The sequence below is a fragment of the Tursiops truncatus genome, chromosome 14 (genome assembly GCF_011762595.2).
Source record: "Tursiops truncatus isolate mTurTru1 chromosome 14, mTurTru1.mat.Y, whole genome shotgun sequence".
Taxonomy (NCBI): Eukaryota; Metazoa; Chordata; class Mammalia; order Artiodactyla; family Delphinidae; genus Tursiops; species Tursiops truncatus.
Genome location: NC_047047.1, coordinates 59,494,017 through 59,512,581, shown reverse-complemented (window position 1 = coordinate 59,512,581; position 18,565 = coordinate 59,494,017). Strand labels below are relative to the sequence as shown.

General features: G+C 36.0%; 1 protein-coding gene across 5 annotated transcripts in view; it reads right to left on the bottom strand.

The window, feature by feature from the left end:
• The window catches only part of HEATR5B (HEAT repeat containing 5B), an 86,760-nt gene that overhangs the window by 40,309 nt on the left and 27,886 nt on the right, over positions 1-18,565 (bottom strand). For all 5 annotated transcript variants that reach the window (XR_012325848.1, XM_019942859.3, XM_019942858.3 and 2 more), the window contains 6 exons: positions 17,477-17,652; positions 14,868-14,973; positions 12,945-13,135; positions 9,908-10,067; positions 6,178-6,367; positions 3,457-3,626 (listed from right to left, as the gene is read on the bottom strand). Coding sequence is in view for 4 of the 5 variants with exons in the window: in XM_019942859.3 (XP_019798418.2) it covers positions 3,457-3,626; positions 6,178-6,367; positions 9,908-10,067; positions 12,945-13,135; positions 14,868-14,973; positions 17,477-17,652 (993 nt within the window). In the remaining variant the exon portion in view is untranslated. The remainder of the gene's footprint in view (positions 1-3,456; positions 3,627-6,177; positions 6,368-9,907; positions 10,068-12,944; positions 13,136-14,867; positions 14,974-17,476; positions 17,653-18,565) is intronic.

Here is an 18,565-nt window from a genome sequence, read left to right as displayed (position 1 = left end):
ATTTAATCAAGATTACTATGGTGAAACTTACCTCTTAATACATTTGCTGAAAAAAATCATATTTCATTTGTGTTAGGTATTACACGTGGTATCACATGATACAGACATTTCTGGTGGCAACGACTGAGTAGAGACGAACATGAAATTGATAAAAATCATCACTGATTTCACTAATTTGGATGAATCCATGTGTGGACTGATTTTTAGAGAGTGTCAAAGATTTGGTAATGAATACAGCTCGAAGGGCATTTGGCAATGTGCAAACAAGTTAGCCACTTAAGTGGCCCCTCTGTCTCATCTTTATCTGCCATGCCATCTCCTTCCCACCAGTTTTTTGGAAGAGGTTCAGGAAAGTACTCCAACATGCCTTGTAATAAAACCCTTGATGTGCTACGGAAATCATTTTGGAAACATTATCTGCATTAACACATAGGAAACTCATTGTGTTCCCTACGGCTTACTGATAACCTCCACTGAGATAAAGAAATTCATGTTATTACTTGACCAGATCCTCTTAAATGTGTTCCATCTCATAAGGTCAACTTTCACAGAATAATTACATTTAAGGAGGAAAAAAATGGAGAGAGGAAGCAGACAATTTGAGGAGTGTGTGTCTGCATCTTCATCACATTTATCAGTTGCCTATTAGACCTGTATCATGTAACAAGTCCACCTTGCTCAAGAGATGCCATCTGTGCCCTCAGAACTTGGCATTAGGCCATGGCTTTTGGCAGGATGGTACATATCTTGTTGCAGAATGCAATCTAGTGTATACTATTAGTTGACTATTTTCTTTGTGGATATTCTCTGTAAACATTTCATGTGCATCTGGTTTCCACCCTGCAGCACACCTTGACGGTCTGGGACTGATTCAGTTCCCTCTGGTCTACGGTGAAAAGGAGCAAATCTTGTTGAGTAAAGCTAAATATACCACACCAGATCTAATGGCTAAGATCTTGGCCTTTCAGTTCCTTCACCTCCTCCTGGATAACCTTCTCTTCCCTTTCCTCAACAATATTCTCCCACAGTTACCTCTATGGTGCCCTTCTTGCTCCTCTTGTCTTTACCTTCCTCCCTCACCCAAATGAGATTCTATAACCCATCATTTCAGCACTGTCTTGTTAATATCCTTCCCTCCCCCATCCTGCTGTCATTTAAGTGAATCTGCTTGGCCAAAGTCCAACTATGAATGTATCAGCATACCTGCTCAAGATGTTTACAGCTGTTGGAGAAAAATCTCACAACTAGATGTTTACAGCTGTTGGAGAAAAATCTCACAACTAGATGCACTGGTACCATCATAAATCACACGACGGAGCTGAAGAGGGTCACTAACCTCTACTGAACCCTCGGAACTATCACAGAATCTTTTATTTCTGCAGTTACTTCAATCTCCCACATCCCATTCTCCTCAAACTTCTGATCCTCCTCTTTGCTCCCTCATTCACAGAACTTGATCTTCCCTATTACTTGATTAAGAAAGTACCAGTCATTATATAATAACTCCCTCAACTTCCAGTCACCAAATCCAAAACCCACCTGTGTCTACACTCATCCTCTCCATGCCTACACTCATCCTCTCCTCCTTTCTTCATTTTGCACTGGAAGAGATACCCCCCTACTTGTGTCCTGAAAACTATGCCACTGGAAACCTTGGAGGAGTAACTATTCCCTCTCTGTCCTACACCTTTAACTCTCCCACCCTACTGGCTCCATCTTGTCAACATATAAACACGCTCACTCTTCTCACTGCTGTAGAAGTAAAAGCATCTCTTTTGACGCCATCACCCACTTGACCTATTGTCTATCCTCTGTCCTCTCCTTTACAGTCAAACTTCTGGAAAGAAGTTCCTGTTCACATTCCATATGTAACCTGGTATATTTGGGCTTCCGTTTGTACCACTCTACCAGATGAGCTCTTGCTAAGGACACCATGTGACAAGAGTCAAAGGACACACTGTAGCTGTCATCTCATTTGATCTCTTGACAATATTTGATATGGCTGACCACTCTGCTACTCCACCTGGCATCTGTGAACACCACAACCTCTATTTTCCTTTTTAACTCTCTGACTGCTCTTTCATGTTTTTTGCTGACTCTTTTTCCTTTACTAAATTTTATATACTGGGTTCCTCATTCAGCACTCTCTCCCTGGCGATCTCATCTACTCCTATGTCTTTACCATTTAAATGCTCATGCCTCCCAAGTGAACCTCTCCAACCAGACTTCTCTTTTCCGAGCTCCAGGTCCACGTGTCTAAAACTGAATTAATGATATCCACTCTTTCAGACCTTCTCCTATTCGAGTGTTGCCAATCTCAGGAAGTTATATTACTTTGCTCAAGTCAGAAACCTGGGTCACATCCTTCCTCCATCCCCTAATTAATCAACAAATTCTATCAATCCTTTTTCCTAAATATCACTCAAATCCATCTATTTTTCCCCATTCCCATTGCTACTAACTTGGAAAAGTCATTTTCCTCTCCATCCCTAGACCACCATAATTCCTACCCTGTAGAGTCCATTCGCCACTATGCAGCAAGAATGAAATGTAAAAAGTGCAAATCTGATCATGTTACTCCCCTGTGGAACTCCTCCTACTGGTTCCCAATCACTTGCAGAATAAAGTCCAAAGTTTTAACATATCTAGAAAGTCTGCAAGATGTGTCACCTGGCTAATTGTCCAGCTTCATCTTGTGACCCTATGACCCAGCTCCCCCTCTTCTCTCTTAGCCTTAACCACACTGACTAAAGCGTTCCTAAAATGCATCCCCTCCTTCTCATCTCAGGGCCTTTCACATATTTTTCCCTCTGCCTAAAAATAAGTGCTGTTACTCTAACGTCACGCTTTTCCCAAAACTAACTCCTATTTATCCTACCTACAGTTCACACCTTACATATCATTTTTTCAGGGAAATCTTTTCTGAATGCCTGGGTTATGATAGGCTCCCCTGTTATATGCTCTCCTGTAGCCTCTTCTAGCACTTATTTGTAAATAATCATTGTTGACCATATTCCCTTTAAACTATAAACTCCATTATGACAGAGGCGTCATCTTGTCTCATCCACAAATGTATCCCTAGTACTTTGCACAGTTCCTGACATATAGCAACCTCTCAATAAATATTTGTTCAGTGAATCAATTAACAACTGTGATGATAGTAACAGATCCTCAGAAGTTAACAAGCAAACTTTAGGAAAAAGAATTCTGAGTGGGAAAGACTGAAAATATGATACATTCTTAGCCAAGAAATGAACAGTTCATTAAAATATTTCTTAAAGGGTAAAAAAGAAAATCAGTGAATAAAATGAATAGTCATAAAGTGACTACTAAGCTGAAACTCTAGAATGGATAGCCCAGGAAACATGTTTTTTTGTTTTGGCCTAGTCTGATCTTTTGGGAAACAAATTTGGGGCTCCCTAATTAAATCAATGAATGAAATAGCTTCATACTTACACAAAGGCTAGGAACGAGACTAGACAGATTGACATGTCGTGGTGCAAACATGTGAAGCTGCTGAAGGCAAGATATGGCAGCTGCCTGCACGAGAGAATCTGAATGGTCCTGGGTTATTGCACAACCCACCAAACAAGAAGAACGGATTGTGGATATTGTTGCTCCATTCCCTAGAAGCAAAGTCAAAGAGAACATAAAGTACAATGATTTTATTAGTAACACCAAAAATGTCCCTAGAAAATAATTATCTTCTAAATAACCCCTCTTTCTAAACAAACAAACAAAAAAGTACACCTGAAATTAATACAACACTGTAAATCAACTGTACTTCAATTAAAAAAAAAGAATAACTGTTGAATTAATATTAACTAGTATGTTTGCTCTATGGTTAGGTTTGGTACTGCAATTGTTAAACCAATAATCACTATAAGAAATGCCCTTACTTTTTTTCCCCTTACATTTTGACAGCTTACATTTTATCAAGCAAATAAAATCCTACAGAACAGGAGTCAGCAAACTTTTCTTTAAAGGGCCAAAAGTAAATATTTTTTACTGTGCTAGCCAAGAGGCAAAATCCACACTACTCTATTATGTAAGTGCCTATATAACCATTTAAAAATGTTAAAACCATTCTTACCTCATAGGCTGTTAAAAAAAAAAAAAAAAAGGACCAAAAAACCAGGCATCTGAGCAGATTCGGCCCATGGGCCATAGTTAATTTGCCTATCCTGCCTATCCCCTGTTATAAGAAAGTCATCCCAGAAATTCCTTTCCTTGAAAGCCAACCTCAAAAAAAGAAAACTTTATTGTATTCTATTCTATTCTATTCTTTTGGCCACGCTGCACGGCTTGCGGGATCTTAGTTCCCCGACCAGGGATCCAACCCGGGCCCCTAGCAATGAGAGCTAAGAGTCCTAACAACCTCTGGACCACCAGGGAATTCCCCAGGAAGTCACTTTTTAAAGGATGTAATGTACAGCATAGGGAATACAGTGAATAATATAATAACTTTACACAATGACAGATGGTTATTAGACGTAATGCGGTGATCAATTCATAATACATATAAATGTCAGTTGTACACCTGAAATGAATATAATATTGCATGTCAACTATACTTCATCAAAATAAAAAAAGGAGTTACTTTTAAGATAAATAAATATTTCTGATTACTATTCAGACTGTTTTGAAAACAAAAATTCTGCAAAATCCATACAAATGATTTCAAAACACAACTGCTTATGAATGATGATAATGTGTCTCTCTTAGATTTAGCTAGCTTTACATTTATCCCCTGATAAACTATATTCTCTTTTAAACCCATCATTGTTGTATTTGATTCTCTGTTCAAACAATAATACCACATCTATTATATAATAACGATAAATCCTATTTTCCTAACAAGATTAATGGCTCACCTCTGAATAAAGTTTTACTTCTTAAAAAAAAAATTAATGGCAATTTTTACAAAGGTAGGAAAAATAAATTGCAGTATTATATACTGTCTAGATTAAAATGTCTTAATTGCCAAATATAAGTGATTTAAAATTTTTACCAATGCAAAATAATTTTATATACAACAGAGACCAAACAAGGAAATCATAGACTCATGCAAGAGTCACATTCTAGTCTGAAATACACACTGCCTCATCAGAAAGTACTTGGTAAACACCTACACTTAATCAAAGGCACATATTTATACTCTCTACATCCTTGTGATATTCACTGAAAGAAAGAACTATCAACTTTTCTCAGAGGACACTGAGTCCAAGATAGAGAAATGTCTAAATCACATTTTTTGAATTCCTACCATTCATCCTTAAGATCTTTTCTTTTTTCACTTCCGTCTTTTTTTTTTAACATCTGTCCGAATGGAGGCAACATATAGCATAGTGATTAAGAATACAGGCAAAGGAAATTTATCTGAGCTTCACCTCTGATTCCAACTACTCATTGGCTATACACACACACACACACACACACATATATATATATATATATATATAAAACCTTGGACCTCTCTCAGCCTCAGTATTTCATCTGTAAAACAGAGAGATATACCTTTATCAGGACTGCTGTCACAATTAAGTGAGGTAATATAAATAAAAAGCTTGATCCATTGAAAGATTTAATAAATGGTAGGGGAAAAAAAGGAATGCTCTGAAAGTGGCTTATATATTTTGCATAAATTCACAGTAATTTTCTTACCTGAGTGTTTAATTTAACCATTAGTAGAATTATTTCAGTGGAAGTGCATGGTAAGAATATGTGCCTTAGGATCACAAATCTGCTACTCCTTAGCTGAGTAACTTATCTTCTCTGAGCTTACTTCCTCAGAGAAAAACTAGATAATATTATCATCCATAGAGTTAAAAAAAAAGTGAAGCTAAAGTCCATGAAGACAATTGTATGGCACTCCAGGCCAAAGGAACTCCACTTTTATTTTTGACTTCAAGGGGCTCCAGGTAACATTTCACTTAGATGTTTTCTCTGCTCATAACTTCAAATCACCTTCACATCACAGGTTTGTTGCAGGGATTAAATAAAATAGCACATGTAAAAAGCAGAGTTCCAGGTGTTCAGTAAATTGCAAGCATTCAATACATAGTAATTATTATTATTGTTACAAGATTTCTTTAGGCAACGTTATGGTGACATTCAGGAAGTTGAAAGACAGTAATTATCTATCTAGTCCCTTTACTTTAAGATGAATTTACTCACCTTGTAGTTCAGGGCCAACAGTAGTTATTATAGCACCCAAACATCTACCCAAACACTGATGAACTTCTGTATGGGAGGGTGGAACTGTCAACAGCAAGGTAAGAACTAGAGATAATGTTGGCTCCACATATCCACGATACATTGGGCCACTGGAATCCACTATCAGAGCAAGTGAATGAAGGGACCAAGTCTGGAATAAAATATGATTTTATTTTATTGTAAGTAATAGAGTATACTGAATTGATATTTAACTTAAATTTTCATAAACACCAACATCGTAGTTTTTTTTGTCAACATCGTAGTTTTTAATCAATAATCTAGAAATATATTCCTTAAGAAATAAAAGCTAGCACATAAGCTACCAGTAGCTAATAACCAAAGTCACTGATGTACAAATGCTATGTTTACAGTTTCTCTGTAGTGTGGCTTTGAGTGTCAGAAAAATAGTTTTGTTGATGAACTCATTTTTCTGTTATAATGTACATGTATTTCATACTTCCAAAAAACAATGACTGATATAATAAGTGTTTGATTTAGTGGTTGCTGTGGACATCAAATATATCTTTATTGCCTGTATTGTTGGAGTTTTACTAAGAAACTAGTCTGAAATAAAACAATCTGAAATAAAACAATGTTCTGCACTCAGATCTATTTCTCGAGCAATGACATTCACAAAACAGTTCCTCAAGTGCATCAAACCATTTCAGGCCCAAATTTTTGTTTACTAAGCACAAATAATCTTAGTGGCTAATAGTATTTGCAAAACTAACCCAGAGCAATGTACTGTAATCAGCACAGGCTTAAGAAAACGCAAAGTCCTTTAAGCTGCCCACATCCACCTGTTAAAGAACGAACCTTTTATTTTTGCTGTTGGCAGCCCCAAAGGAGAGCTGCACTACTGGGCTGAGGACAGAGAGGTCTCAACAGAGAAGCTACCCAACTTACCACCATGGCAGAAAAAAAATCCATACCTTAATTTCTATTACCTATCAATCTACTCCAATCCTAGGGAGTTTAGCAACCTGAGTTGGACAATTATGTGTAGAAACCACACCTATTGACAAAAGTAATAGGGATATAACAGCTTGAGGGAGGAAAACCAGAATACACATCCTGGAGAAAAAAAATTAATGGAAGAAACAAAAGAAAGTATTTTAATAAAACTATCATAAGGATTTTTAAGACAAATAATTAAAGCACAAAGGAGATTCTAGAAGTGTTTTTAAAAAACAAACACACACCCAGTATTTATATTAAATTGTTCAGTAGAAAACTGGAAAAAAAAAGAATTATTGTTAAATACCAAAATCATTATCTTGAAGTTCAAATGGAAGATTATCCTGTAACCCAGTGAAAATACAAAAAAATTAAAATAATGAGGATAAAGACAAGAGACTCAATATATAAATAAGTACCAGAAAGAGAAAAAGAAAAGATAAACTTATATAGAACTTGATGAAATTTCTAAGCTGCAAGGATAGAGAGAAAAATTCTTACACACTGTGAAACCAAAATATAAGGTTACAAACATACAGACATATTTCAGATAAGTTTCTTAGCAATAAAAAGATGGGGAAAAAGATAGTTATGATGTCCATAAGCATCATTAATTCAGAAATTTATTACATAAACCAATGTCTTTTGGGCATGTGAAATATATCCATTGTGTAAAAGAAGAAAATGAATTCATCATTAAAGTTTTACATCTGAATATTCAAAGCCACACTGCAGAGAAACTTTAAATAGAGTAGTTGCACATCAGTTGTTTTGATTATTGGCTTATATGTTATCTTTTACTTCTTAAAGAACATATTTGAAAGTTTTTATAGATAGCTGATGAAAAACTGAGATGTTAATATCTATGGAAATTTAACTCAAAAAATTAAGCTACTATTAGCCTCTTACACGCAACACAAAAAATAGTGAAACATTTATGAATAATGAAAAAAAGGACTGTGTGCCAGGAACAGTATACCCAACCCAAATATCATTCAAATTTGAAGACAGAATAAAGCCTTTTTTTTTTTAGATATGCAAGGAATCAAAAAGCACACCAGTCAATGACCCTTTCTAAGATTATTATTGCTAAAGGAAGTTTTCCTATCAAGTAAAAATAAAATAAGAACAAAGATCTGAAGACAGGAGTTGAGGATACAAAAAAGAAAACATTATTGAAGACTAAATCTCTAGTAGTTACAACTAAATACATGTATACAATAATTTGACTGGAAAGTATAAATTTTGAGTTAGGATTCTTATAACAGAAGAGACTTTAGAAAAAACTGAAGAATGCTACCATACTATTCTTGTGCAGATGTGAGCTGAAACAGAAGCTCTGAGGAAATATAAGTGGTCCACGTTACAGTAAGATGTCATGTCATAGAAAAAGAATCATGTGAAGCAGTCACTTACAGGAGTGTAGTTTTAAGAAATTAAAGCAAGAGAGGGCTGAGAAAAAGGTGAAGACAAAGGAAAGAAAACTAGCACGTACTCGTTGACAGAAAAGAAGAAAGCAGCAACTTCTTAGGTAAAATAATTTCACAGTTGTGTTCTTTTCTTCCAGATTACTATGGAAACAGCATTAAGAAAAAAACACAAAAAACAGCATAGCACCTCTTTAGGAGCAACATTACTTCATTTTTGATTTTAGTCCTTTTGGGTCTTTTGTGCTTTACACAGCTGGAAACCTTTACCAAGAAGTCAAAGGCAAACTAAGACTGTAGACGAAGAAGTCTCTGGTGGATTTTGCATTCTTTTCTTATGGTGAAGGAACCCATTTATTAACAAACTAATGACAGGCAGTAATGGCAATCAAACTTGTCTATTCCAGCTTCTGAGTCCCAATATGAAGCTGGCGGGTTGAATGTTATTGGTTTCATATACTCGATATTTTTAGATGCATCACTGGGAAATGGCAAATCAAGGATATTTTCACACATGTGAAGTTCTTGCCTCTTATTGTAGTTATACCTATTTTTGTATAAAATATTCAAGAAGAGAGAAAAAAGAAATTCAAGGAGTACACCTGAAGATTCAGCCAACACTGTACCTGGGTTAGGGTATTAGAGAAGAGAGAGAAGACTGCTATTAAAAGAAATTTGATCATCCAACAAATGTAAGGAAATACAAAGAAGAGGAAACATGTACAAAGGATGATAAATAATAAAAAGAAATCATGTTTCAAGGAATGTTGTGAATGGGTTAAACTCCCAGAATAAGAAAGACTTTAGGATTAGGTTCAGATACAAATTCCTTTTATACACTCATAAAGCAAAATGACAGAGAAAGACCCTAAGACATTTTTCCTAACAGCCCATCAGAATCAATACTATTTTTACAAATAATTTTCCTCAAAATAATATTTTAAAATTTCATAATAGGGCTTCCTTGGTGGTGCAGTGGTTAAGAATCCGCCTGCCAATGTAGGGGACATGGGTTTGAGCCCTGGTCCGGGAAGATCCACATGCCGCGGAGCAACTAAGCCCGTGCACCACAACTACTGAAGCCTGCACACCGCAACTACTGAAGCCTGCGCACCCAGAGCCCATGCTCTGCAACAAGAGAAGCCACCTCAATGAGAAGCCCACACACCGCAACGAAGAGTAGCCCCTGCTCTCCACAACTAGAGAAAGCCCGCGTGCAGCAATGAAGACCCAACACAGCCAAAATTAATTAATTAATTAATTAATTTATCCAAAAAAATTTCATAATAAACAAATCCATATTATACCTGGACTTCAGAGGATGTCCCATCCTGTGCTAGAGCCAATAAAATGCTGACGCTGGTCTTCAGATGTTGTCCTGAGCCGATACCACCAACATAACGATGCAAACAGCCCAGAGCCAAAGAATGGCCAGTTCTGGATACAACATCTCGAGCTGATTTCAATCTGGAAAAGAGTTATGCTTCAGGGATTGTTTTTTCTATTTCCCTACGGCAATAACAAGCTTATGAATCACACAATAAAAGGGATTTATTCTGGAAATCAGAAAAGATTACAATCTTTATTACTTCTTTCTCTACTCACTAACAAGAGTTAGAGATTTACTTTAAACTGGTTAAAGTCATACATTTCACTGAAGAAAGCCTACCTTTAGAGAAATATGAAAGAGGACCTACAACTTCACAGCTTTTAAGATTAATTATTCCTTGAAAAGACAAGAGCCATTTGAAATGTATTTTTTACCATTGGTGTTTTAAATAAAAGACAAATAAGACAAAAAGACTATGACTCATAATCACACACCAACATAGTCAGTTACTATTAGAAAACATTAAAATACCACTAAGAACAAAACTCCTAAAATAACAAAGGAGGCTAGAAAGCAACTTTGGATGCATTTTCAAAACTGTATTATAACTCTCAATAAGCCATCCATGATCAAACTTCTGTCACAAGCTCATAAAAATGAAATAAAGCCAAGATATGAAAAACCATCACCAAGACTCTGGCTGGTCAGTTTGCCTATGGCAAAGAAAGAAAAATTCTAAGTGCTGTCACGATGGAACAGACATTAAGAAATGTAGTAATGAAGGAAGTGAACTAAGTCCATCCTTAGCAGTATTTCTAATATACTATATCCTTGGATAAGTGATCTCTCTCTCTCTATGCCTCAGTTTCTCCATCTGTAAAATGAACATTATCATTACTCCTATATAGCAGTTGTTTTGAGGAATGAAAGAAGAATGAATGCAACCTGTGAATTCTAAAAAGCCTTATACATATTAGAAAGATTGTTACTTTTCAGAGTTCATTTCAGTGAGCTAAAAAAAAGCTGAGCCAATTTTCTCAGTGACAGTCATCTATTCAATAAAGTAAGTAATCTAAGATACAAAAATATATCATATATATACTTTCCCAGGGGTCTCAGAGTGATTTTCAATTTGAATGGAAACTAATTTAACCAGTAATGGTTTTTATTTTTTTCTGAACTGGGTCTTAAGCAATTGAGTTACTCCCTATTAACTGAGAACGGTTTATAGGAATGATTCCAGTCTTAATGCTAAGATGGCATACGATTTTAACATGCAAAAACAGCTGACAGATCTGTATGTATAGGTGATTTGGCTTTTCATAGTTGGATACTATATCAGCAAGAGATAATGTTGATAAAAAAGTCTGATATAATGAAGTTGCAGGATATTGAAGCTTTTTCAAAATAGAACCAGATTTTGTCAAATCTAAGATACCACAGATTTTTCTTAATGTACCATTATTTTATATAACAGTATAAAAGAAAAAAATGCTGACAAATAATTATGACATTTCTTAGAGATTTTAGGACAAATCCCAATTTCAGATAACTTAAAATGTGAAAAAACAGATAACAAAATCTGTGTACTAATTAATTTCAGATCATAATAAATTATTTAGAAAAGCTAATGAAATTAAGCACTGAGAACACTTGCAAACCATTAACCAGACAGGTATGAATATGAATGAAATGTCCTTGTGTTTTACCAGAATAAGTATAAATACTCCTATAGGTATTAAAGCACTTATAAATTAAAACCACTTGTAACTAAAGAAAAATTAACCAGTCAAGAGTTTTCCAAAGAAATACACTCTTATTTTACCTACTATTAACAGAGCACAAACCATGAAACAGGTAGCTAAGACTGGTTCTAACTTTTAAAAATTCTTTAACAAAAGTTGATTTCAGGATTAATGAGAGACACTTGGAAAAGGCAAAGTTAATCTATTGCTAGAAAATAAGCAAAGTCATCCTGCAGAAGACTAAGTGCCTGGGAATGGTTTAGCTACATTCTGCCTGCTCACATTATCCTTAGTGAGTCAAACAATACACTGGGGCATCATCCTAAACCAGCCAAACTGCCACTGTGTGTGAAGACAAGGACAGCCATCCTCAGATACGCAAGAGTTCAGAAAATACTTCTTCCAAACCACTACTTCACAACCACTGCTTCTCCCAACCTCTCTCTTGTTAATAATTATGATATAGTTTGGTATAATTAATCCTCAAAATATACAATACTTAAGAATGATTAATTTGGGCTTCCCTGGTGGCGCAGTGGTTAAGAGTCCGCCTGCCGATGCAGGGGACGTGGGTTCGTGCCCCGGTCCGGGGGGATCCCACATGCCGCGGAGCGGCTGGGCCCGTGAGCCATGGCCGCTGGGCCTGCGCGTCTGGAGCCTGTGCTCCGCAACAGGAGAGGCCACAACAGTGAGAGGCCCGCGTACCACCAAAAAAAAAAAAAAAAAAAAAAAAAGAATGAGTAATTTACATAACTCAAGTGTTAATTCTTGACCACTCTTGATTTTCAACTGCTCTACTTCAAGTACTTGATTAACAATCAACAGTCACTAATAACTGCATTTATCATCTTAATCATACTTATTTGGATCTCTGAGATCACTCTTTTAAATTAATATTGCCAAGAAATTCTTAAAAGCTAATGCTAAATGTATCCCCTGTTTCAGGGATAATTTAAGAAATGATAAACTTGGTAGTAGTTAGAAAAAGAATGGCTTATCCCAAAAAGTGAAAATTAACAGAAAGAATAATGGCGGGGGGTGTGGGAGGGCAGAGATAAGAGAAAAGGACTACATATAACTGAGAGACACCGTCACTAACAATCCTCTTGATTCTGTTATGTAACATTCAAGAGCTGAAACAGAAACCTGCACCACACTGAAAGTATCTACCATGTGGAAAATATACAGTCCAGTTAATAATTACTGATAACTTAAAAGACATCTTTGTGTATGAGAGAAAATTACTTGTTGATAAAGAGACCCACTTACTTGTCAAAGCTATATTGGGCCATTCTAGCAATGAAAGTTGCTTCTCCAACCACCTGAGCCATTCTTCCAAGAGCTTCCCCTGCTGCACATCGTAAGATGGGGTTTGGGTTGTCAAGGGCCCCCATAACTAGTGTCAGAGCAGATTTACGAACTTCCTCAGGTCCTAAAGTACTTTTGTTTTCAGCCAGGCCCTATGGTTATTTAAAAAAAAAAAAAAGGACTGCAATCTTTGTAAATATACATATATCTTCACACATTATTTTCTTCAGCCAACTTTCCCATGCATATACTATGCCTAGAATTAATACATGTTAGACTGACAGTAATCACTTTCCTAAACAGGATTTCACAACATGATATATTACATAGCTGTAGTTGAATCAGCCCTAAAACCAACAATACCTGGGAGTGTCTCTATCCAAAGACAAATACTTAAAAGTTGTTTTTATACATAAAGGACACTGTATTATTAAATCAACTGTTATTTAACTGACTGAAATTTATCATTATAACTTTAAGGAAGGAAAAGGCCTCATGAACATGAAACTTTGATACATTTATATAAAAATGCCAGAGACGATAATTATGTCATAAAGAGTATATCCAATACATACCTAAAGACAAAATGAGGTAAGAATAATCAGTAACTGAATGTTGAACTGAATCAGTATGAATGTTCATCATACTAAATGTTAATATCTCTCTTCTAGTTACACTTACTGTCCTGGAACTTAAATTACTTACTTGAGACCAAAAATATAAGTCATGGTAGCTAGGGAAAATGTTAACTACAGCAGAGGCATTAGTGAGCACATATATGAAGAAATACATACTGTACAGCAATATTACAGCTGTTAACCAACCTTCCAACCACTGAGGGAAACTATGACCACCCCACTCCTTTCTTAAAAAACTCAGATGTTGGTAGCTGATGGTCTCTGAAAAGGGCATATACTAATGATTATATAAATGGTACAAGCCTTTATTTGTATAACCAATGCCTACATCCCTTTTCCCTGAAGTTTACAAAATGTGATTTAATTCATGCCCATTTAAACACTTGTACTTGTTGCCCTTTTAAAGCAGTGATATCTTATAATAAGCTTAGTGCTGAATAACATGACTTTTCAAATACATCATGAGAGGCTATAAGCTCCATAGTACAGTACATGAACTCTGAGAGATAAGCAAAATATTTGTTATTTCACTTCATACATGTAGAATATGAGGTTTAAAAAAGGCTAAAGGAACTATACAAGACAGAAACCTATTGAGTAGCTAAACCAGAACACAATCTCTAAATGCAGCACTCTTTTAACTACATAACAAACATAGCCTCTCCTGCTTTATGATCTAAACCACAAATCAAACTTAAGCTTTATCTAGTTAGCCTTCAATAGAATACCAAATTTCATTAGTCAGACATGTTTGAAAATTCTGAATATACCAGCACTTGTAAAATTTGAGGTATCAAATCAAAATATGAATTTTAATATTACTAAAATATAAAATACTTATTTAAATACAATGAGCCTAATATAAAGTTTCTAGTAATTTAAATTATATAATATAAAAGCATGGTTATCCAGAGCTATACATATAAACATAACAGTCTAGTTATGTCTGAATTACTATATTAAAGGTATTAATTAAAATCTTAGTTCAGGGGCTTCCCTGGTGGCGCAGTGGTTGAGAGTCCGCCCACCGATGCAGGGGACACGGGTTCGTGCTCCGGTCCGGGAAGATCCCACATGCCGTGGAGCGGCTGGGCCCGTGAGCCATGGCCGCTGAGCCTGCGAGTCCAGAGCCTGTGCTCCGCAATGGGAGAGGCCACAACAGTGAGAGGCCCGTGTACCACAAAAAAATAGAAATAAAAAATAAAATCTTAGTTCAGAATATTTGCTATGTTTTAAAAGTAAATACCTTTAGTGCACTAAGAACAGCTGTAAAAATATTAAGCTGCACAGCCTGCTGGCGAACACCTTTGGCTTGTTTAACACATTCGGCAAAGTGATCCAACATCTGTAATCTGTAACAATAAAGATCACATTAGCAATACTTTTTATTCAAACCTGGCCCAAAAAACAGAGATAAGAAGAAGGGTATAAGCTGATTGTTTAACAAATAATGCCCCATGCTATCTCTTTTCACTTCATTCCCTGGTCTAAACTGGATCTCCTACTTCTGAATTAATATACGGACATGAACTACTAACTGGCACAACACAAGGGACTAATATTAAGTTTCAATCAGCAAAATAATGTCATAATTTCAGTGGTCTTTAGTGTGCAACAAAGCGCCTGGCATAAAGTAGGTGCTCAAGGTTTCTTGAATAACAATCATTAATTGTGCATCTCTGTGGAAGATTTTTAAGTTGGAAATCTTAAAATGTGGCATAATTTTTTTCTCTTTAAAAAATACTCTCACACATAGAAGAAAATAGTACCTCGTGTCCTATCTTTAGAAGCTAATTGGGAGATTTTTTTTAAAAAGATTTAGCTTTGGTCAATTTTGTTAAATGTGAAAAATCAGAGGTGAATTGGTTTTCTTGTTTCAAATTTTTAAAATGAGACAGTTATCCCTCTTCCCCAAATCACAGCCATTTGAGACTCTTCTGATTAAAGAGAATGAGGTCATATCAGATTCTTCTAAAAAGAATAGAGGTGGGGCAAAGGAATCTAGGGAAATTTTACTGGAAGGATTTATGCTCAATTATAAAAGGCCATGGGTCTCAGGTCAAAGCATTCTTCAAAAATCACATAGGAAGAAAACATCTAGCCTCCAGCAGGAACTCCAGTTAGAGGTACTTGGGGCTAAAGCTGACACTTGTACACCTGTCTGACACAGATCCACATCTATGCTGAAGAAGCAGGGCACTGTCCACACTGCTTTCAAGCACACGCCTGAAAAGACACACATGGTCTCCAACATGGCCATCAAACATCATGTGCCTATAACTGACCTCAAATATATGACTTAAACAAATTTTTTTCCTTACTATATTTATTTCTTTTAATTTGAAAAATATTAACAAAAAGTTCCTACCTAGAAATAACCATTGAACATTTTCACGTATTTTAAAATATCAAACTGGGATCACTTCTTGCCTTTTACCTTCTTCATTTAACACTATATAATGAGCATTTTCTGATATCAAAACATTGTCTCTGTAAAATGTATTCCAGCCTATCAACTTTCCATAATTTATTCACTGATTCCTACATCCCTGGATATTTATGTTACATATTTTAATAGAACTTATGTATTTTTACTTCATCTGGTTCCACAAAAGTGATTTAATAAAGTTAAGAGGACTTCCCTGGTGGCACAATGGTTAAGAATCTACCTGCCAATGCAGGAGACACGGGTTTGAGCCGTGGTCCGGGAAGATCCCACATGCCACGGAGCAACTAAGTCCGTGCGCCACAACTACTGAGCCTGCACTCTAGAGCCCGTGAGCCACAACTACTGAAGCCCGTGTGCCTAGAGCCCATGCTCCGCAACAGGAGAAGCCACCGCAACAAGAAGCCTGCGTACCACAACGAAGAGTGGCCCCCGTTCACGTCAACTAGAGAGCCCACACACAGCAATGAAGACCCAATGCAGCCATAAATAGATAAATAAATTTTTTTTTTTTAAAAAAAGATAATCCTGAATTCTAGTTACAGGTCTCATAACTAGCTGTATAATTTCTGACAAACCACGAACTCTTAGACCTAGATATCTTTAGATTTAAAACAAGGACATTAAAGTAGATGCCTTATAAGATCCTTTCACCTTTAATGATCTTTAACATTTATGTGGCAACCAAATGTTCTTAAAGATATCCGGATAAAGTAAAATTTCATATTTAAAAATTTCCCCTCAAATTAAAAACCAATTAATCAACTAACCTACATATGTAAAGATATGCTATCTTTTCTATACAACTACAACAATGTTTTTAAGGCATAGTTTGTAAAACCTGATCTGTGAAGGTCTTGCATTAATTCATTTTTACTCCTTCTTCTGGGAAAATCACTGTAAGTATATAAAATGCTTACTAAGTTAAGTATGGTGTCTGTGGACACAAAGTATAGCAAATTAAAATGTTCCTATTAAAAAAAGAATCAGTTACTTCAGTGTTCCAAGTTCCAGACTTTAACCATCTGACAAATGTCATATTAGGGAGTAGACTTCTCATTCATTTAATTCCTCAGTAACAAGACTTGGAAAACTGGTGTCCCTAATTAAAGATACAGGCAAACCTACTTATAAACTGGCAAACAAACTACTATAATGAAAATTTTGTTGTTTAAGACTGAGTTCACAATACAAGTGGATATCATATGCTAGTACATGGGGTCAAATTTTAAAAACAGTTTCAAATTATGTGGAGTTTGCATGCAATTTATTATGTGACACTTATGTTATTACATTTAGGAGACTATTGTTCAAACTCTTCTTATTGAAGAGTTAGCTTGGTTGGGAAAATGTACTGCTTGAAAATAATTTATATTTAACTAAAATCACCTTATTGACTTTATACTAACCGGTGTTTAAAAGAAACATGAGGAAACACTACACCAAAAAGAGCCACAGAAGCATCAATGACTGAAACTCCAAGGGGAAGAGGCCCAGGCACAGCTTCTCCCGCAGGTATTCGTAAATAAATGGAGGATGGATCATGCTCCAGAGCCCCACTTCCAGATGCACTGTTTGGCTGGAGCTGCAAAAGAAGGACATAAAAATCATTCAAGATCCACTTTGGGAAATTCACTTACCAAGTACTGGGCGTGACAAAACAGGGGAGGCGAGAGAAAAAGTAACAATGAAAGAACAATGATTAAATCTGAAAAATTTTAAATAGAGAGACATAATTTGGCCATTAAAAAAAGTCACAACAGTTCATGCAATTTTTTTAGAAGTTGTTTTCATTCTAAAACATTTTTGCAGTAATGTGTAAGCAAAATCATGTCAGGAATAACTTAAACCCGCAAAAAAATTTTTAAAAGCGGCCTTTAGGGGCTTCCCTGGTGGCGCAGTGGTTGAGAGTCCGCCTGCTGATGCAGGGGACACGGGTTCGTGCCCTGGTCCGGGAGGATCCCGCATGCCGCGGAGCGGCTGGGCCCGTGAGCCATGGCCGCTGAGCCTGCGCATCCGGAGCCTGGGCTCCGCAACGGGAGAGGCCACAACAGTGAGAGGCCCGTGTACCGCAAAAACAAAAAAACAAAAAAACAAAACAAAAGCGGCCTTTAGTAACTCTTTTTAAAAGGTACATAAGAAATAATGTATTCAGTGGGCAAAAAAGGTTCTAAATCTTCAACCTACTAAATCCTATTCCTCTCTAACCTGTCACAAAATAAACTAAACCAAAACAAACACCAAAAACCAAAAAGCTAGTCAAAACTGATCTTTGCCAATGAAACCACAGCGTACCTAAATACACAGAATATTGAATAAAGACAGTTCGCCAAATTCTAACTGTGGCTGCTTTCCTTTTTTCACTATTTATCCACCCCTAGGAAGGTATCTTTAAACGTCTAAGAAAGCTAAATGAAAATTAAACCTTAGTCTACAATATTTTCTTTTTAAATGACAATGTGTAATAGTACCATTGTTTTTCAATCAAGCTAGTATTT